The 22,574-nt window shown below is 45.4% G+C and overlaps 1 protein-coding gene across 1 annotated transcript in view; it reads left to right on the plus strand.

Annotated features, from left to right (window-relative positions):
• emc2 (ER membrane protein complex subunit 2) overlaps positions 1 to 21,168 on the plus strand; it is a 34,001-nt gene extending 12,833 nt beyond the window's left edge. The window contains exons 6-11 of the mRNA XM_010905666.4: positions 7,945 to 8,030; positions 8,365 to 8,424; positions 11,757 to 11,838; positions 12,069 to 12,179; positions 14,700 to 14,804; positions 20,592 to 21,168. Coding sequence (XP_010903968.1) covers positions 7,945 to 8,030; positions 8,365 to 8,424; positions 11,757 to 11,838; positions 12,069 to 12,179; positions 14,700 to 14,804; positions 20,592 to 20,678 — 531 coding nt within the window. The 3' untranslated portion in view covers positions 20,679 to 21,168. The remainder of the gene's footprint in view (positions 1 to 7,944; positions 8,031 to 8,364; positions 8,425 to 11,756; positions 11,839 to 12,068; positions 12,180 to 14,699; positions 14,805 to 20,591) is intronic.
• Positions 21,169 to 22,574: the final 1,406 nt, after the last annotated feature.

Here is a 22,574-nt window from a genome sequence, read left to right on the forward strand (position 1 = left end):
CTGTGGCTCTGGTACTGGCTGTGGCTCTGGTACTGGCTGTGGCTCTGGTACTGGCTGTGGCTCTGGTACTGGCTGTGGCTCTGGTACTGGCTGTGGCTCTGGTACTGGCTGTGGCTCTGGTACTGGCTGTGGCTCTGGTACTGGCTGTGGCTCTGGTACTGGCTGTGGGCTATACAGTGTCCTCTGTAGTTACTGAGACAGTGAATACATTTATTATTTTGCTCTATACCCCCCAAAAGTTACTATCAGGTTAAAGCATTGGTCCTGTTTTATTTTAGGTTTTTTGTGTAAGTCTTGGTTTAGTTGTTAAGGGTTATGTAGAGCTGTCAGTATATAGTCTTGATTCTTGACTTTGTATTTGCTTTTGCAATCTGCTATTAGTGACTTAACATGAAAACAAAAGTGTTATTGAAGAAAATCAAAGCCATTTTGAGGCTGAAAAATCTGAACATCTATCTGAAACAGACAATCATAGGCTTAACAAAAAAAAATTGATGATTAGAAATAAAGAACTAAAATCTACAACCGTGTCACTTGTCCTTTTTCGTTATGTAACTGTTGATGGCTGCAGCGAGTTTATTATTGTAATGTTGTACAGAAACATATTTTCTGCAAATGCCTCCAAACTTGATGAATGTTGCATCATCATGCAACTAGAAAATGACCCTGAATGCTGCCACAGCAACTAGGGAGTTTTTCTGGACCAAAAAGTGGCAATGCCTCACTAGTCACAGGATGCTCTACATATAAATCCAATTCAACATTCTGTTCGTTAGCTGAACGAGAGGTCATGCAAAAGAATACATAAGGACTGACGTTGGCTGCAGTACTGGTTTGGTAGAGCATTATCAGAGAACATACCCAGCATCTGGTGGGGTCAATGGGTCAGCCGTGTCAAGCATTTATTGCTTTCAAGTGCTTAATTAAGATATTATATGAAACTGTACTAATACAGTGGTTTTTAAAGTGAGTGTTGTGGCCCCCCAGGGGTGTCGCCAGATTGCTTTGAGGGGTCACAAGATGATTTCTATTATAAATACATAAAAATTTAAAAGTTTCATTGTTAATAACCTAAATATAATATGGCATACAACTAGAATAGGTAAAATATAAAAAGGAAAAAAAAACAAAGAATGAAAACTGCGTGGTTGAAACTGTTGCATGCGTTAACTGTATCCTACATCTGTGGAGCCACACTTATTTTTTTTTTGTTGTGGGCACGCTTTTAGATAGCTAGCAAAAATACATATCAAGGAGAAATATCAAGAAGAATTCATACTATTTGGATTCACTTGATTTCCCTTTTATAATGCGTTCTTTGCGCAGAGGTTCTTGAACTGGATCTCAATAACATGACGGAAATGACTCCTTCACCTCTCCAAGGCCTTCTGGATCACTTTATGAAGTACTTCCCAAATGCCAATTACTCCACAACGAAATGACTGGATACGACAACCGTTCACGGCAACTGGGGATCACCTGTCATCTGACCTGGAGGACGCGCTGATGGAGCTGTCGAATGATTGGACCTTAAAGGCAATGTTACCCACAATGACACTTGCTGAGTTCTGGATTTCAGTTGCAAAGGAATACCCATGGCTATCCACACCAAAGCAGCAATGATTCTGTTTGGATCAACCTACGTGTGAGGCAACATTTTCCACACTGACATAGTATCTCACAGAAGTGAGTACTCCCCTCACATTTCTGTAAATATTTGAGTATATCTGTTCATGTGACAACACTGAAGAAATGGCACTTTGCTACAATGTAAAGTAGTGAGTGTACAGCTTGTATAACAGTGTAAATTTGCAGTCCCCTCAAAATAACACAACACACAGCCATTACTGTCTAAACCGCTGGCAACAAAAGTGAGTACACCCCTAAGTGAAAATTGCCAAATTGGGCCCAATTAGCCATTTTCCCTCCCCGGTGTCATGTGACTCGTTAGTGTTACAAGGTCTCAGGTGTGAATGGGGAGCAGGTGTGTTAAATGTTGTTATTGCTCTCACACTACCTCATACTGGTCATTGAAAGTTCAACATGGCACCTCATGGCAAAGAACTCTCTGAGGATCTGGAAAAAATTATTGTTGCTTAACATAAAGATGGCCTAGGCTATAAGAAGATTGCCAAGACCCTGAAACTGAGCTGCAGCACTGTGACCAAGACCATACAGCGGTTTAACAGGACAGGTTCCACTCAGAACAGGCCTTGCCATGGTCGACCAAAGAAGTTGAGTGCACGTGCTCAGCATCATGTCCAGATGTTGTCTTTGGGAAATTGACTGCCAGCATTGCTGCAGAGGTTGAAGGGGTGGGGGGTCAGCCTGTCAGTGCTCAGACCAAATGCCGCACACTGCATCAAATTGGTCTGCATGGCTGTCGTCCCAGAAGGAAGCCTCTTCTAAAGATGATGCACAAGAAAGCCACCAAACAGTTTGCTGAAGACAAGCAGACTAAGGACATGTATTACTGGAACCATGTCCTGTGGTCTGATGAGACCCAGATAAACTTATTTGGTTCAGATGGTGTCAAGCGTGTGTGGCGGCAACCAGGTGAGGAGTACAAAGACAAGTGTGTCTAGCCTACAGTCAAGCGTAGTGGTGGGAGTGTCACGTTCTGGGGCTGCATGAGTGCTGCCGGCACTGGGGAGCTACAGTTCATGGAGGGAACCATGAATGCCAACATGTACTGTGACATACTGAAGCAGAGCATGATCCCCTCCCTTCGGAGACTGGGCCGCAGGGCAGTATTCCAACATGATAACGACCCCAAACACACCTCCAAGACTGCTTTCCTAAAGAAGCTGAGGGTAAAGGTGATGGACTGGCCAAGCATGTCTCCTGACCTAAACCCTATTGAGCATCTGTGGGGCATCCTCAAACAGAAGGTGGAGGAGCGCAAGGTCTCTAACATCCACCAGCTCTGTGATGTCCTCATGGATGGGTGGAAGAGGACTCCAGTGGCAACCTGTGAAGCTCTGGTGAACTCCTTGCCCAAGAGGGTTAAGGCAGTGCTGGGAATCATGGTGGCCACGCAAAATATTGGGCCCTATTTGGACATTTTCACTTAGGTGTGTACTCACTTTTGTTGCCAGCAGTATATTCATTAATGGCTGTGTGTTGTGTTATTTTGAGGGGACAGCAAATTTACATTGTTATACAAGCTGTACACTGACTACTTTACGATGTAGCAAAGTGTAATTTCTTCAGTGTTGTCACATGAACAGATATAATCAAATATGTAATATGTATTTGTGAGATACTGTATATTTAAAACAAATACACACCCTGTCTTAATGTGGAGGATGATCTCTGAGTTGCCATTTCGACGATCAAACCCAGGATGCAGCTGTTGTGCTCCCAAATGCAGGCCCCCACCTGTCTCATTAAAGAAGTTTCTCTGACTTCACTTACCAAATAATAAACATACCTGAGAGAACATGTCTTTTAATATCTAATAGTAGATAATGGTTATTTTATTAGTTATCTTAATATGATCTACTGAACGTGTCTACTTTTGTGTTGCGTCGTCTAAGGCCTTATGTTATGTGCGCATTCATCAGTATTTAAAACGTGTGGTTTTAGGTGTCTTGCATGACACATTATGAGAACCCCTGTACTAATCCATGTTGTGACCTGAAGTGGAGGGAATATTATATAGCATTGTCTTTTTTGAGTGTAGACCAAAAAAAGAAAAAACGCTTTACTGCCTGGATAATTACCCAGGGCACTGTGTTACTCCTTGGCAGTGGTGTCAGAAAGCACAATGTTTGATTTTGCGCAACTGTACCTTTCTGTGTCACCAGATAATTATTTGCCCAAACTGTAACTTATTGAAATATGTTACAGATCTAAATGCTTCCCAAACCTCTAACTGAACCACGAAAAGACGTAGGTTCTTACTTTTGGAGCCAAAGCCCTGAGATTTAGTGCTCAGCCCTGAAGACTGACGAGCAAAAGCTTAAAAAACCTAGGTATCATTTTAGATTCTAAGCAAGATTTAGAACCACACATTAAGAATGTGACCAGAACAGCATTTTACCACGTGAGGAACATTGCCACGGTCCGGCTGTTTCTATCTCAAACTGACACTGAGAGATGAATTCATGTTTTTATTAGTAGCATGCTGGATTACTGCAATGCTTTTCTGTCTGGTCTACCTGAAAAAGCCATTGATCAATTGCACATTATACAAAATACAACAGCTTGGGTACTGACCAAGACAAGATGGAAAGAAGGCTGTTCACTGGTTATCCATTCTCTGCGTTTGTGTACTGAATTTTTTAAATATTTTGTCCCTGGGACCATTACACTGATGGAAATTCTGTGTTTTTTTAAACTTGACAAATTAAGGTGATTCAGAGTAGGTCCCTCATGTACCCTGCGCAAACTTTTTAATCACCACCAAGAGACAGAGAGAGTTAGCCTTTAGTTTTTATGTCCCCAGCCTCTTAAATTGCCTTCCAAACAAACCGACAGGGGCTGAAACTGTATATTCGTAAGATGTCTTAAAACAACAGTGAGGTCTTGTATCATGGAAAAGGGTAGGTGCCTTGATAATATTTATCTCACGGGAATGCTGGGTAATAGTAATCTATAGCCATCAGAGCACCACCCATCACAGCAGTTTTTCCGAGCGACTCTCAGGGATGTCCTGGGAAGGGTTGGTCCGGTTTCCTGATCTCCGAAGGCCGGACGGCTGTCTGTCAATCATAGTGCCAGCGCCCTGTTGGTTAAACCCTGGGGTGTTAATGAAAACAAATCCTCACTGTCCTCCGGCATTTCCCCCCACCTCCCTCTCCTGGCTGGTATGGGTGGATTGGGGGTTGACACAGTTTAGGCTCACCTGTCTTTGAATGAAGGGTCACCGCCGTTCCGAGTGCAGCATGTTCTCTAACATGTTTTTGTGCAATAGGGCCGGGTTGGAGCTCAAAGAAATGGCGGAAAATTGGCGACCACAGCATGGACTTGTGAGGCATCCCAGCATGCCGAGCGGGAGATTGGAAACTGAGCTGTTGTAATTACAGGCTGTGGAATAGATGTGGTACCCATTAACCAAAATTGTTGAATCAACAGAAATTGCTCAAGGTTTTTCTCTGCCATGGCGGTGTCCAAAAAATATTTCGAACTCTTAGCCCTTCCATAGTTTTATTGTGTTCCAATACCTACAGCAATGATCTGGCGAAATTCTCAGCTCCTTGCGTTAATGCACTTTTTCGAAGTTCTCTCTTGTCTGTCCTCCATTGGAGAACATGGGCTGTAGTTTAGTAATGTCTGTCTGACACATTTCAGCACTAAAGGTAACTTGATGAATTATTCATTCAGATGCAAATGGCACACTTTGGATGATTCAGCTCATAAATGGAATTCGGACCCTTTCATTTCATCCAAATTGGTGTGTAGAAACAGCTTGTGTTTCTTGGAAAAGCAATTGAGGTCACTAAGAATCCTCACTGCGGTCGACGTAGAATTGCATGCAATTAGAGTGCAGGACAATGTAGTGTTTACAGAGGTCATGATGCACTCTTGAGTTCTACTGAGCTGACGCTAGATCCTGTTAATATTGGACGTCTTGGCTCTTTGCTGCCATTTGGTTTAGGTGCTTTTTAGACAATGCTTCTGTATTTGAACGCTGGATGCCTCTGTAAATCTGGATTCCAACTAATGCACGTCAAATTCACTCAGCTCTTGAAACATGCGTAAAGATTATAAAAAAAAATCCAGGGGTGTTGCTTTATTTTAGTTATTGCTTTTATTGCAATAACACCATCTACACTTTTAATTCACCAAAACATATAACGAACTTAACCCAAAAGCGTTGCGGCACATCTTGAAAGATTGCACTGAGCCAATAAGCTATTGTTTGACCCACCCCTGTTTATTTTTCCCTATATTCTTCCCTCTGTCAGTCCCCCATCCCTCTCTCTGTGTACGTATGCTAGGTGTCCAATCTAGCTCTCGCACTCCAGGGGTGATGTAAACAATCCAGTGCTCCACTCCGAACAGTCCTCGAGAACCCTAATTAAAAAAGAATCACGACAACGGCGGGATTAGCCCCGCTGCCAGGTTCTTCCGGATCATTAGTTTACAGAGAGAGAGAAAGGGAGAGAGCGAGGAGGAGCGGTTTGGAAGAGCTTGGCGTTTTAATAAAGTGCCGTGTGACTCTCTGGCCCTACCAACTTCCATATGTTCCGAGTAAGCCCCAAGTGGTTCTTTATCAGGGGAGAAAATGACTTGGGGAGAGGGCGAGTATTAGGAGGGGTTCGGGGTAGGCCTGCAAGTGCAAAATCCACAAAAAGTCGGTCCGCTGATTTTTTTGGGGGGGGGGGGGGGGGGGGGGGGGGTCGGACAGGGAAAATTCCACATGTTAGCAATTTGATTCGAGTTAAAATTCCAGAATCTCACATAGCATCCAGCCCCTGTACACTACAATCCATGTAGACTGTTGTGAGATGTTGAGATCTGTGTTTTATAGGACAACGTTTGAATTGGACACGCACGCACTCCCTGTTGCTTCATAAATTCATACTAATCCTTTTCAATGAGGTCGACTGGAGGACTATTAAATCGCGAGGACCACCCTCAAACAGCACCACTTGCTTTTGACGGTTTCTTCAAATCGATTTACCTTGGACCAGAGACCCGCAACAGCGCAAGCCAAGAACAAGGAAAGTGGCCTAATTTTTGTTGAAGTGTTTGCTATACTCGATGGATGCACATCATTTAGTTTGGGATCTGCACGCTTGAATGAGCGCAGTGGCCAGACTGTAATTCAGGTCCCTGTTTCCTAGTGTTGGATTATTAGATTTATCGTGACAGCGGTGTCAGAAGAATCCCAGATTTTCAAGACACTCAGACGTGACTCATTCGCAGGCCTCAATGTCTTTTGTGGAGTATGGGAGTAAGGGAGCCTCACTAAATTAAATGCCACTTCATAAATAAAAATTGTCTAAGGCAGACAGGGCAGTGCACTTTTAATGACAACAGCGGCCCGCTGTTAGGTACGTACAAACGCACACAGACAGAGACGCGCACATCCACACACCGACCAAAACACCGCCCGGAAAAGCCAGAGAAGAGGGCATAATACCCCTTGATTCAGATTGATGAGAATCTAATCCACTTTAAGGTCACTTTAACATCAAAAGGAAAGAAGGCTGATGTATGTTAGTCAGGTTTCAGCAGCTGTAGCGGAACGCGTGCGACAGTCAGGGTTTGGGATAGTGCGCTATTTTCCCCCCAGAGATGAGTCATCCCTGTCTATCACAGCCGCTGAGCTCACACACGCTGACCCCCAAACGTTGACTCATGACCCGCTGCTCGTCCTTTGAGACTCGTTTTTCACACAGCTATAGCTAACAATTATCTCTAATGATTCGTCGGGACATCATTTTTAAAGTCGCCCGCTAATGTCAGTGATAGTCACTTTAAAGTGACATCATTTTAAGCAAGCGGGATTTCCCACCCACGGTGGAAGAACCGTAGCAGAGAATTGCTGAGTAAGGCTGCTACAAAGAGTGAATACTAACTTTGCCGAATGCCAAGAATCTTCGCGGAATGAGTTGGTATTGAACTGAATTATTAGGGCATGTTTGGAATGGTGCTCATAACCCCCGCCCCCCCACTCACACACCGAAAGGCCCCCAACGGAAACCTGCCCTTGGGCAAGGCACGTAATCCTAATTGCCAGTGGGATTATATCCCAGCTCCCCTCTCTCCTAGTGTATCCCTGGGATGCAATAACCACCCAATTTTTATTTTTTTGCATGTATATCTGAAACAGGACAAATACAAGCATCCCCTATTGGATCACTCAGATTAGCTCTTTACAAAGACCCCCTAATTTTTTCTGACGTGGTGACTGGGTAGCCCCTCTCTGCTCGGACAAACACTTGAGAAGCTTAGCCTTGCCTAATCCTCTGTTGATATCGCTCTCCACAGGCAGCGAGGAAGAGGAAGATCTCCATTCTGAAGGCCCAGGGGAAGAACACCGACGCCATCCGCGAGCTCAACGAGTATCTGGAGCTGTGAGTAGTGTTTTACAGAGGGATTTGGGCGTTCTTCCTTGCACTAACCTCCCATGGCCTTTTTTAATTAAAAGGGGGTTTGCATTCGATTTGAGCCAGGCTGGGATGCAACCTGTCAGTGAGACCTCAACCCTCCCCCTCCCCATCTTCCCTTGTTCTGCCTGGTTCTTCTTTTCTGCCTTGTGTGCTTGCTTGATTATATAATGCCGTAATGGGTTTGGCCTGATTGGAAATGTTGTAATAGGATATGGTTGGGAATTCACCAGGATGCTGAAACGCGTGGTTTGATTACGCTAATAAGGATTCCTAACAATTTTTATATATTTTTTTATAGGTTTGTTGGGGACCAGGAAGCATGGCATGAGCTTTCAGACCTCTACATCAACGAACATGAGTAAGCGTCGCACTTCATCGAAGCACATGTGATTATATCACATTTGTCACACGTTTGTCACACTTTTTTCTCTGTATCTTCTTGCATTTCTGCTTTATTGGGTGGAGACAGTGGAGATTTCTGTGGTAATCCCAATTCAAACCCGTGCTGCTGCGGTGCAGCCGGAGGCAGCAGCTTAGACCACCTTTTACAAGGTCCCAGATTTCCCTTGCCAAACAGGTTTTAGTGTCATTCTCACGCTGGTGGCGTACCAGCAGCTGCCCATGTCGAGACCAGGCGGCGGCACCTTATTACATCTCCCGCCGGCATATTGTCTGCTCCTAACAGACGCAGGGTAGGCGAGACGGTGCGGGAATGTCTGAAAGCGCTAGCTCCTCGCTCTAGCTTCCCTCGCTGAGCTGACAGCTTGATCCCAGACAGGGGTGCGCTGGGATGGCCCACAATGGCGAGAGGGCGGTGAAATGCCTAACTCAGCCAGGGGTCTGCATAGAAGCCCTCTCTGCGTTTCTCACATGGAGGGGAGGGTAATAGGATTTGCTCTCTAAGCCCCTTTACCCCCACACTGATATCTCTGTTGCCTGGGGTAATTGTCAGCCTCTCCAGACAAAAGCATTGTAAGAAGAAGAAAAACAACATTTTGCTTGTGTCACTTATTTATTTTTTATATCCTTCCTTAATTGTCTGGTGTGGGGGGGGGGGTCGTTCTTCAGGAGTCAGTGAAGCAGTGGCCTTTCGGGAGGTGAGTGTGTGTGAGCACCACACCAGCTCTGCAGTTGCCACGGTACAAAGACGGCATCTCGGGGAATGTTTAGCGCGGTGAGAGGGCTGCTTATTGGATATTTGACTTTTATTTTTGTCCCAGGGGGCTTTATCGCTGTAGTAGCGGGCGGAAATCCAGGGTTGAGCGGATTATCTCCCGGCTTAGTCCAACTTTTTCTAATATCACCCCATTCACTCCCCGAGCCCCTTATCTACAGGCGTGTCAATTTCTTTTCTCTTTTCTTTATTTTGGGTTACAAACTCTCTTCTTTCCCTCTCCACCTCTTCCGGACGGCATGGTATTATCGCCTCTCTCTTTTCCACAGACGGGTGAAGGAGGGGAGATTACCAGGGGGAGGCGGTGGCACTTCTTTTCCCGAGCCAGAAAAACAGAGTCTGATGGTGAACCGAGGAAGAGAAATAAACTGCCCGTAGGGGCCCCGCATGCTAATAATATACAAATCACTCCCTACCATGGTCACGTGGCTGCCCCGTCTTCAGCGGTCAAACATTATGACAGTAATTAATACCCATAACACGGTGGAGGCTTTTTAAATAATCCTCCTCACGCTTGACTGACACTCGTACTTAATTTGACCCGTGTTTTTTGTGTGTGATTGTTTGACTCATTAGGAATCACCTGAGTGGGTGTTGGAGCGGTTGAATTGGTACTTTTAGTTCTACATGGTCACCCGAGTGGGTGTTTGTGCGATTGAATTAGTACTTTCAGTTCCACAGTGTCACCCGAGTGTGTGTTGGACCGGTTGAATTGGTATTTTCAGTTCTGCATTCTCACCCGAGTGTGTGTTGGACCGGTTGAATTGGTACTTTCAGTTCCACAGTCTCTCGCTGTCTGGGCACAACCCGTTCACCCTGTGGAGCACGGCGACCACTCGGTCAGTTTCCCAGGTCTTGTTGGGTTGGGTGCCCGGTCTACTTGTGGTAGAACAGTCGGTGGCACTGGTAAAAAGAAAACCAAAACAGTGTGCGGTCTGGTGATGTAACCGAACAAAAGCTATTTTATAAGTCACGCTAACAGCGCCTCCACCTCGAGCTGGTGTCGTGGTCTCCGAGCTTAGGGGGTTGTGTCCATAAGGCTTGACAAACCGGGGGTGCTGCGAGTCGGTGCTGCTGGTGGTGTCGGTGGAGGCTGGCTGCCTCCTCTCCGCTGCAGGCTGGGGCCACTGCAGGAGCACATCTGAAAGTCTTTATGGGGAGGAAGTGGTAATTGTAAGCAGCCCCACAACCTTCCAAATACCCCCGATCTCTCTCCTCTCCCCTTCACCCAGCACTCATGCTGCCGTTTGCTACCTTTTGAAGTTCTTTAATTCTAAATGGACTGATAGGCCCTTCATGTCGTGTGAGGCACCGTTTGGGGCCCGTCTGTTCCCGCCAAAACACCCAGCCTGCATCAGAGCCCACCCCCCGTTGCTGGCAGCTACGGATGATTATTGCTACGGATGATTCTCCCTATCAAGAATCTTCTTGGAGACCACCGCAAGCTGCGTTTTCTTCCTACGTTTTTTCCAATCCTTATACGACGTGTGCAGGATAACATGCAGGTCGGCGAGGTGGGAAGTGTGACACGCGGCCTCGTCAAGACGGAGGACAACAACATGCAACTTCACAAAACGAGATGACTCCATTTTGGATTCTGCGTTTTTTCAGTTGAATTTGTTTCCGCTGCCATATTTCAGTGTCGCAGTGTCATATTATGTAATGTCAGTGTGTGGGGAGTGTGTGCGTCTTGCTGTGCCATTGAGTGACAGAGAGAGAAACTTGCCTTCCCTTGGATGGGTCCCCCAAAAGGGAAACTGTATTAGATGTGGAATGGCTGGAGATTAGCATGAGGTCAACAGCTCAGCAGTCTGCTGAGAAGTGATCTCATCTAAGCGAGGCGCAGTGTGCCAGTTCCTGCTGAAGCACTGACCTCAGGAAGGTATTTAACTGCACATTACCAGTGTGAAAAACATAGCCCCAGACAGACAGATTGATCCTGTTTGTCTCTAGAACCCCCGCTTCTCCGCTTGTCAGTGGCCCACTTTCCGAAACTTTTCGCCAATGTAGCTAGAAATGCAGAGTGCCAGATCTCTTTAGTCGGCAAATAATTGTTGTTTCCTCCCAAACGTTCCTCCAACTTAAAGGTACAGTGAGTCGAGGACACATTGAAGTGGCCTGCATGGAAGTGTTGAAGGCGAAATATACAGAAAGCATTCAGGCATTTCTTGGAATTATTTCAGTTTGTGACGATTAAGGCATTAGTAAGGTTGAAAGTCTTTATACCATCGCAAACCCTGGTTAGATGTTATCGAAAATGTTTGTATTTTACGCTGTTTGTTTTAAAGCTTTTGTACTAAACCAACGTCCTAATTTCAAAACTTAAGATGGAATTATTGAAAATACAAAACAGATCTGAAGTTCTATGAGGGTGACAGAAATATTACTCTCATACAATTCACTCTTAGTTTGAAATGGGTGGAGTGCTCAAAGATGAGAGCCCCGCCCCATCTTGAAAAATGAAACGTCCATCACAGTCAGTCATCAATCTGGTCATTGTTCCCTTGTTTCCACAGCTATGGAAAAGCAGCATTCTGTCTGGAGGAGCTGATGATGACCAACCCTCACAATCACTTGTACTGTGAGCAGTATGCTGAGGTAGGTACGACTTCGTATATCCACTGATGAACAGTCCTGGTGAACAGAATGGCTCCCTGTCACACAAGCGCCCCTCCGCTACTTTACCGCCAGCAGGAGTGCATGCTCGAGAACTCCCGCTGTTGACACGGCTGGTCAAGTCATGCTCGTTCCGACACCATGAAGGCGTTGCACGATCCCCCGTTGGTTGGCGCGCCTCATGCCCGCGTTTCAATCTCTTATTCTCGCAGGTGAAGTACACCCAGGGGGGACTGGAAAACTTGGAGCTGTCCAGAAAGTATTTCGCCCAGGCGCTGAAGCTGAACAACCGAAATATGAGGGCCTTGTTCGGCCTTTACATGGTGAGTTCCAACTTCTGTCAGACGATGAGTGAAGCAGGGAGGGATGGGTCTCCTTTGGATGGCTAAATGTGAAGGCCTGCTACAAGAGCACAGTGCTCAGTGGGTGAACTCTCCTTTTTTGTGCCCTTTTTAAGTTGAAAGTTTTGGTAATATTACTCCTCCATGCTTTTCTTAGCATTTTTTATATTTAAGACCCAAATGACTAGAATCAATAAAGAGCTGAGGGGGGGGGGCTGCTGCCACCTCCCAAGCCCATGTAAAGCCCATGTTAAGGTTTTGATTTCATCCACCCTGCCCCTTTCATCTGCATATTTATTTAAACAGGAAGTTGTCAGTTCACACCAATGCATCATATGTAAGTGAGTCCTGACATAAGAACACAAACGGAGAGGGCGGGAATAAGGTCTGGTGGAGGGCCAGAGCAGAGGCAAAGCGACTAACCCGGCCCTCTGACACAGGCCTTCCAGTGTTTGCGCTCCACTGCCGCAAGGGCCCAGGCAGTCATAACACCTCCTACCATGAAAGGAGCACAGCCACTGGATTTATTCCAGGGGCTTTGAAGGGGCTTTTTAACTTCATATCGGTCTGGACATACTGTACCTTTGGTTTTCCACTTTGGTTGTTGAATGTTTTTCAGTACACAACTCCTCTGAAGGGCAGGGATGCACTCAATCCATGTTTGCCTGTATTTAACATATGCTACATTGACATAAATTAAAACCTTTGAGGATTATACACTTACATTGTAGTTTGGAATATTTCTTTAACAGTTGTTTAAGATTATATTTGGTTGTGGTCTTCGCCAAATACCTATTTTGATGAATATTAACATATGTACTATAACATTTCCATGCAAATTTATGCATTTCACTGGTAGAAACAGACAATCTACATTTCCTGGCGTTAAGCAAACCCCAATATCCAGAAATCATAGCAAATGTATTTCGTGTAGACAACATCCCTAGCAAATTCATGAATGTGCAAAAATAAACAAATTGTACCTCCACCATTTTGAAATGAGTGTGGGTTCAACAGGGCTTCCCTCACACCTTAGTTTTCAAAAAGACAGAGAAAATAAGTCAACCTGGTTATACTGTAATGTCATGGCTGAACATTTCGAGACAGTTCCAATGGCTCTATTGACCAAGGAAAATGCTTAATTTGAGATTAAGTTCAGCAGGACTTTCATATGAGCTAAAACAAGTCTAATTATTATTCAGTTATGTGGAATGCCCTCAAAAGTAACTTGTAAATAGAGTTGAATTTTTGTGGTTCTCAATGAGAATTTCTGGTGTTCGGCCACAAGATGACGATCACCGCCTTTAAGGAGTAGCCTTCGTAAACACCGAATGGACTCTACGGGCACTAACGTTATTTCATGTTAGCTGTGATTATTTCAAGAAATCCAAACTGTGTGTAACTCTTGGCCCATACAGCTGAAAAAGACCTTGGATGTGGCAGTGTGTACATTGAGCATCCGTTAAAAACGTCTAAACATGAACTTTTTCCTGTTCACCTGGTCACGTAAAAGGACTTAATGCCCCTCTGTCAAATCATCAACCATCACTATTTGCTACCAAGAAATAAAATCTAATCTTTTGAAAGTTATTAATTTCCAAACTGCCCACGAGAGATTCATTTTGGTCATAAAAAACCGATGTACCAATTATCCAACACGGCCTGTTCCAAGGCAATGACCTCCTGACTGTTTATTTATTCTGAACAAAAGCACTGTAAAGCTTCATGAACACCACCAAAAGCCTGGAAAAACCCAAAGAGATATTAGCTTATATGTTCAGTGCACCTGGTGGTGCAGCCGAGTCATTTGTGGCCACTGCAGCTGTGAAGTCAGCGTTGACATCATCCAGGGGTAGTCTGTCTCGGCTGACATCACAGGCCGGAGCTCACCACGAAGAGAAAGACAAACGGCTTGCTGATATCCAGAAGCAAAAGATAGAGGAACAAAAACAAGAGAGGCTGACTGGTGCGGAGTCAGAAGTTTCAGCGTGTCTCCATGGGAATGCCTTTTGAAGTGCTGCCGGTGTAATCCCAGCGGGGTTAGCGCTGTGGAGACGACGGCAGTAACATGGAAAAGACATGGGATTTGTGGTGCCGAGGGGAGCTGTTGAGGTTAGGGCGGGCGGAGAGCATGATTCACATCGTCTGCCCCCCCCTTACCACGGGTTCAGAAGACTCGCCGGGCCCTGTCATCACCGGCTATCTATGGTGTGGGAGAAATCCGAGACCATTAAGTGACACAGGATTTGGGGGTGGGGGTCGTGGGTTCGTTTGCGTACTTCAGGGAGCATCGAATAAAACACTCACTTTTTCCCCCTCCCGTAAAATGCTCTCTGCGTGTTTTGCCGGGCCAATTATTATAATAATTTTTTTCCTACTCGATGTGATGGTGGTTGCGGCGTGGTTGCGCTTGCATCTCAGTTGGGCTTTCATTGCTGTTTTGCCAAGTTCTGATATGACACTTCTTCTCTTTCTATTCCCCTCTTCCTTCCCCCTCTTTAGTCTGCAAGCCACATTGCCGCCAGCCCCAAAGTGAACGCCGCAGTGAAGAAGGCCAATGTGAAGTATGCTGCATGGGCCGCCAATCAAATCAACCGAGCCTATCAGGTGAGCAACACTTCGATAGTTCCTTCCCCTGAAAGATGTCTACAGGCCAAGAGAAACTGAAATACATCATTCGTTTTCTCTGGATTAGAGTGTCAGCTAAATGACAAAACATATAGAAAGTTACAGACTTTGGCTGCGTTTGTACACGCTACCAAAAAACCACCAAGTAACATGGTGTGAAATGGAAGGTTTCAGGACGTTTGAGCACGTACCTATTACTTCCACTGATTTTATCATCTTCCACTGTACAGTTTGAATGTTTGTAATGTCTGTTTAACACTTATAATGTATTGGAGAGTAGACTTTTTTAGGGAAAGAAGTTACATTGTCCTTTAACCGTTCTTGTACCACAAGTGTTTTAGAATGCCCCAGTGATGGATTTGAAATGTTTTGCTTGTGACCAGGTGTGATTAAATTTTTTACCCGTCTTGAACCTGGTTCTGCAGTTTCAGACCTCGTGTCTATTTGGGTACATTTGAGCTAATGTGTTGACTTAAGCCCACATGGCCTACACATTTCCCCAAAATATATAAAAATATTAAACTGAGTAAAACGCAAAAGTACACCTGGGCTATCAGTTCGCCCCCAAAGATTTATCATGCTCGTTTTTAATGGAACAGAGAGGTGTGTAATGGGGGGGGAGGGATCAGGGTCTACTCAGCTTTGAAATTTGCAGGAAAAAGTGTGGTGGGGGGGGCTGTCAGGGGAAAAAGTGAACCGGCACTCAGATGGTATCACTAAAATGGTTTATGCCGTTGCCATGGCGCCGTTGCCAGAAACTCACAGGGGTGTATTTCGCATTAACCCATTACTGCCATACCCTCTGCTTATGTAGCCTCGGACAGTTAAACCTCTAATAAGCAGTTCCCCTGCTTAGTGGTACCCCCTGCTAAGCCACTGAAGACTAGGTTTTGGGCACACCGGGTGCTCTCTTAATATGCTGAAGAGCTGGAAGAGGGCGGGACATCTCCGGTGGTGGCGTGAAGTGTCCTTCCACCAGCAGTGAAGCGTTTCTGAGGAAAGGAATGTGACCAGCCACAGCCCGTTTAATGAGGGCTGCGCCCTGTTTTCACTGTACCTCAGGGGTGAAGAGAGATGCATAGGATATTTCTTTTTGAATTGGGGTTTTCAAACCCATCCTAAACCCTGTTTTGGAGTTTAGTTAACGGAACAATCTTTGGGAAAAAGTTGTTCCATCTACAATACTTTGCCAACCATTAACAATTTACAATGTGAAGATCAACTAAATGTGTGTTGTAAAAGTTTCAATCAATTATTTTCTTGCGTGACCTTTGTTTAAGTGGCAGAAAGATGGCCGTGCTGCACCTATACCAGCCAGGGAACGGGGAGAGGGTCCCGGCTGGCCCCACCTACAACCTGTTGGCCCGGTCTGCCGTGTTTGTTTTATGTTGCCTGGTAATAGCAGGGGCAGGACGGCAACCAGGACCCCACCAGCGTGTGAGAGTAAAAATGACAGGGCAGAAGGTTGACTTGACCCCCCCCCCCCCCCCCCCCCCCTTTAAATGGCCTCTGAGGCCTTTGAGAAGGAGCTGCTGTCCACCGTGGCAGCCCTAACCCGGCTGCAGTCTGACTGGGCCGGATGATTGATGGGTCTGTTAAAGGGTCAGTTGTGTGTCTGCCGTCCCACCGTACCCGCTGGCTGTCATACCTCCGTGTGAGAAAAGGTTGTCTAGCGACGGTGTTGTCACGCACGGGTCAGGGCAACTGGGCCCGGGGCCGGTAACAAATGTAATTAGGGCCCCGGCGTTGACACGTTGACAACCCGGCTGATACGAAGTGCTGATAATTAGCCAGAAGGCCGTTAACCACGTCCCCCAGCCCGTCACACACACACACACCCCCTCTCTTCCAGTGACTGCGATTACCCCCTATTAGATACTCGCGTCACACATTCTCACCGTTTGCGTCACCGACTTCTCAAAATAGCGCCGTCTTTTCCTCGCCATTGACTCGTCTTTTTCAAGTCGACGATTGCACTTCGAGCCCGGAGCCTGTACGGTCCCTGAACCCCCGGCAGACGAGTTAATTGTCCGCCTGGCTTTTGCAGCCGAGGGTAATGGGACATTAGGGGAAAACACTAACCGTCATCAACGCCCCGTCACCGCTTTAACACAAATGCATGAGTCACGCTCGGAAATTACTTCTTTGCCAAAAGGTGAATTTTCTTCTTCACCAAACCCCCCCCCTCTTCTCGACAGACTTGGAAACAGTTTTTTTCCCCCTCTATCTGGAAACATTATACAGGCTGTGTATGGGTGTGTGTGCTTTACGCAAACAGGGGCATGAATGGTTGACAGCAAGCTTCGCCTCACCTCTTCCTATAATAACGGATTGATTGTGTATACAGCACAGAGCTTTTCCAGGTGCCCGGAGTGGCAGCACTTTATATTGCACTGTGGGAAACCCGACCTCGTCCAATGTGGATTTGAACTTCAATATGCAAGGTTTACCGTAAAGCTTTCCGTTATTCAGCGCAACAATGCGTATGAAGAGGCTTAGCTTGGGGACGTCGGTGGTATTATTCGGGGTGTTGATTTAGCGGTGTGCTGTTGGTCTGCAGTGAGGAGCGCGTCCTCCGGAATAGGGCCCATACGCTACCCTCTAGGTCCAGCCAAAAACAGCACATCGGCCATGTGGGGGGGAAGTAGTCCCGTTTTCTTTTTTGGGGGTGGATTTTTTTTTCGTAATAGTTTAATTGATAAAAGGTCCAAGATGGTGTCCACTGCTCTGCTCTTGCTTGACTGTTTGCCTGCACACCTGTGTTCTTTCTACACAACAGCTTTCTTCATGAGCACACGCGTGTGTGTACACACACTCATAAACCACCTTTGCACAAGCCTTAGGAGGCTTGCCCCAGTGCCACTGTCCCTATGCCAACGTAACAGTTATTGTAACAAGAACCTTAACTGGTATCCTTTTGGGGGGCACACGTCTCATGAGACATAGCCATAAGCACAACTTTGGGGTGGGGGGGAACTGGGTAGAAATTGAAGGAAGGAAGAAAATTGTAATGCCTTAACGCTGAGATTTTTCACGGGATAGGTGTCAGAGTGGTCAGTACAGTTCAGAGCAGTGAGGTTTCCCTGCTGGCTGAGGCTAGTCTATTCCTGCCATAGCTTACTGTTGTTTTGTGAAGACTCAAGAGTGCTCATTGGTTGGTTTATTTACTGGTGCAAATGTTGGCGGCTTACAGTAAGTTTTGGACTTACTGCAGCCGTTACCTTTGATTTAGTCTTTTGCTTCCAGGCCAGACCATTGGGAAAGAAAAGCATCTGTGTGAGAGAGCATGTTTTTGATAACATGCCTTTCCCTAGAGAAGAATGTCATCAGCTTACCTCTACCAGGTTCAGAAACCGCACATGGGCTGAGGCCTTATGACATAGCCATTTCAGCCTCTGGTTGATAGCTAGGATAAAGTGAGCAGGACTCTATGGACAGCCTATTTTTAGGCCAAACGTGAGTGTGGTTGATTTAGCCAGCTGTTTCCCATAGATAACATTAAGAAAGGAGCCTTTGTACAGATTGAGGTTAATGTCAACATACAGCTGAGGTAGTTGTATTTCCTCAAGTGCATTGATCACTACACTGTGATAAAGAAACAAAGTTGTGTCTGAAGCACTAAAACACTTGTCTGGATTCATGTCTAAAGGGGAGCTTCACCCACTTTTTACTTTTTGCCTTGTTTTCAATATTTCTGTGCTTATGTTTATATTTCTATAATAAAAAAGTTACAGAAATAAGGTTGTCACATTTTGCTAAGGCATCATTTTCTTTTGACTGCAATGCAGTATGAGCGTGTTGGAAAATTACTTCTGCCACCCCAACAGAATCTCATTCTGGAGGGTGTATAATGATGGGAATTATGAGAATTAGTTCTGTGTAATGAGAATGGTTTCTCTAAGGTTAAATTAAATTAATTTGCCCTATTTGCATGTTTTTGTTGTTTTCCACAGAATGGATTTATGGCGCAGCAGATCTTTAATTACAAAAGCAGGACAGGATTTTGATGTAAAATGAGTTGATTTTTAGAATCTCATAACATACCAAGGCACAGTTTCATACTGTATTATACTACAGTCATTTCAGGTGCTATGCTAATGTGTCAACCAATTCTCTGTAACAATCAAACCATTTTAAAAACTTCAAAGAGTGGAAATAAAGCTGTATGTCGAAACAGGTGTACTTCCCCTTTAAAGTAATTAATTCAGTTTTTTTAGGCCGGAACCTAATCTGGGTGTATATACTGTCTGTCTGTGTAAGCCTTTTGGCTGGGAGATAGAATGCCTGTATCTACCCGCCATGGTAATATGTGGCTGAGCAAAAAACAAAGGTCCAGGCATTAAGCCCTGAAGGCTCGGGCCCGGTGACATCCCTGCTCTTTATCCAGTTTGCGAGTGTGTCTTTGTGAGAATCCGTGCAGTGCGCTTCAGGAGCAGGATTACGAAGGATCTGCCAATGTTTCTGCAGAACAGACGCCCTTCTTGTGGAAAGCCGCAATCAAGGGCAGCTGCCACCCTAGTTCATTTTCCCCAGAGGGGAGAAAGTTTTTCTCCTGGAGCAGTTTTGTGTCTGGGACTTTCTCTGAAGGCTCTCTTGTGAGCCTGGAACCGTTTTCTGTTATGTTGTGACAGCTGACGCCCATACTCCTGCGAGACCTGGCCAAGTAGCTCCGCCCGGCAGGTGAACTGGGGCTGGCTCATGCCCTGTTGTTTAGCCTCTTAGTTGCGCTGCGACGTGGCACAGCTGAACCCGAAGTGTCCAGAACACGATCTGAACTTTTACTGTGTTACCAACGGGGCCATCCGGGGCGGTTCCAGTGAGGGGCCGCAAGGCCGTGAGTCATTGGTACATTTTGGCCCTTGTTCACCCCTCGCACACAGACACACATAGCTCTCACACAACCAGCCAAAAACATCCCTTAAGAACCAGGTGGTTCTTATCTTCTGTAACTCTGCTTCCTGCGGTGGTTCGTGTACTTCTGTCCTTATTATCCTGACTTTGTGAGGCTGCTGATATGACATTCCAGCGGGTTCCCTGTCATTATATTATGTTTGACAATGATGCTTTGCACAATGTCTTATTTATTGGTTTTGTGCTAATTGAAGGGTTTTTCCTCAAAGTTTAAAAAGTAAATAAATAATCAACACTTTTTGTTTCCAAATCCTGGCGCTCTTGTCTCCCTGTAGCCAGAATGGTGCCACTTGACAATTACAATGCATATCATATCCGTACCCAAGCATAAAAATAATTATATGGTCTTATGCGGTTCCTGGGAACCCTATGCTATGTTTTGTGAAACCTCTAATGGCAACTGCCAAATTAAATGATTTTTTTTTTGTTAACGAACAATTAAATTGAACACCTTCAATGTGCCTGGGCATCAATTTCTAATGTCTGGAGGTGTTTTGGAAGGACTAGATGCAACACAATTCATGCTTGAGAAATCCCATCATTTGGTGTTTTGTTTGTGATGGTCGGCTCTCTGGCATCGCTACAGAGTCTTCCGTTACCGTTCGATTGGGTTAAGATCTGGTGACCTAGTCGGGCCTTGGCATGTCGTGAAACAGATGGATCTGTTTTGACTCGCTGCGCTGGAGCGTGACATGGGGCTGTGAGGTTATCACGGTACTCTGGTTGGGGGGTGCGAGGGGAGCTGCATTTTTTTTTTGCGCTGGCTCGGCTCTCACTCCCTCAGCCAGCCATGCGCTCTTTGGCCTCTAAAAGCAGTTGATGACCTGATGTTTTCTCTCTGTCTCCGTCACGCAGCTGGCCGGTCGCGGGACGAAGGAGAACAAATGCTCCGTGAAAGCCGTGGAGGAGATGCTGGAGTCCATGCAGATCACCATGTCCTAGGCCCTAACTGCTCCACCGCCCCGCCCCCCCGCTCCTCCCCCAACCCACCCACGTTCGACAAGACTCAACACGGCAGCTCTGTTGGCTTAGTGCTCTGCCCTCGCTCCAGCTTGGACGACCCCCTCCCATTTTAAATGTATGTAGAGCAGGACTGTATCTTAAATGACATCCTATGTTAAGTTTCCTTTTTGGGGGCACTGCTCTTGTCCTGAAAGCAATTTAAAAATAGCGCACGATACAGGAAACGGGTTGACATTTGAGATACCGGCCAGGTAGAGGAAGTTTTCACGTCAACGTTCTGGACTGAGATGCAAATTGAAAAGAAACCGGCCGGAAAAAATCCAAACAATTGAAGGCTTGGATTGGTCCATCTGTAAGCAGCTAGGCCTTCGGAGATGTACTAACATCTGTAAATGAAATGGAATCTTTTTATTGTAACTATTGTTGTTTTTCTCTGTCATCAAGATGTCTTAATAAAGGACTGAATTGTTTGCAGTCTAGAGGATTGTTTCATTTTATTTTGGTCTACTTTTGTGTATACAATGTAGACCAAATAAAATGTGTGTATACAATCTACTGGTTACTTTTGGGGAAGTGTGACCTGATTGGGATGGAGCACTAGTACTTTCTAGCTATTAGCGAGCCAGCATAGGATCCTTAAATAACGCGTTAAATATAATTCTACAGCAATCTGCTTTAGTCATACTCCAGTGAGCGGGAAAGAAGCGTTCTAATTTAAATGGGCAACATGAAGGCTGAAGCCAGGCGTTTTCTTCTCACACTGGATCCAGCTGGGAGTTCCGCCCTTCAATTACTTGCACACCATCAGGGTGCTCTAACTGGAACGTGAGGCGGTACAGGAGAACACCTCTGTCATTTCAGTTTACGGAGACCCAGAGGGCTGCCAGTAATTAAAACGCAGAAATCAAATCCATAAATCTGAGACCTTTTACAACTATGGAGAATGTTGGTCTGGTTTCCTATACCGCACTCATTTGTAATTGTCAGATCCGGGTTTGTCCAAATTAACTTCTTATTTCTCAGTCACCCGTAAAGGGTCAGCTGGTACTTCCATCGCTTTTTGTTTATTAAGTCACGGCAATTGTCTCATAATTTCACTTGCAGACTGATGGAAAAGTTAAGTGTTGAGTTTATGGCCTTTCTTGGACAGCATTGGGATTGAAAGAGGTCGTGGAGCTCAAAGCAGAAGTGGAGAGCCATTTTCTCCCCACTTTTTAATACCCTGGTCAGTGTCTGATCCGCCTGCGTTTGATTTTGCACACCAATCTTGCACAACCAATCAAAGCCCAAAGGGGCTTTTTCAGAACATAAACTGACATTGGTTTCTTTTACAGAAATCGCTTGAATGTTAAATGAAGCCTTTGAACAACTATGTAATATCTTTGATCTAAATGTTTTTTTTTTTTTTGCTGAGCCAGGTTTTCCCAGGCAACTAGGCCAGTTGTTGCGGTCCAGATCATTAAATGCCTTTAAATGAAGATTGCCAATCATAGTGATGTGGGAATGGTCCGTTCAAGGCATTGTCATTGACACCATTAGTGTCTGATGCAATAGTGCCATCTGTAGTCAGGAGGTAGAACTTTGGTCAGGGCACTTCTGGGAGTTCAAGACGTGAGAATGTGGAGTTACATGACCACGAGCATCTGAGAATGCAAGGTTAAATTCTTCCATTTCCCTTCATGTCATAAGATGGTTCAAGTGTCGATCTATGTTGATAAACATGTTATACTCGTGGATATGGAAATGTTCTAACACAGCTGAACTAAAAGGGCAATTCTGTTTACTTATGAAAGCTTCCAGCTGACAAATCCCACCTTGCAAACCAATCATCTTATTAAAACAACCTGCTGCACACATGAACCTCATTTTGATTGG

Source organism: Esox lucius, chromosome 20 (genome assembly GCF_011004845.1).
Source record: "Esox lucius isolate fEsoLuc1 chromosome 20, fEsoLuc1.pri, whole genome shotgun sequence".
Classification (NCBI taxonomy): domain Eukaryota; kingdom Metazoa; phylum Chordata; class Actinopteri; order Esociformes; family Esocidae; genus Esox; species Esox lucius.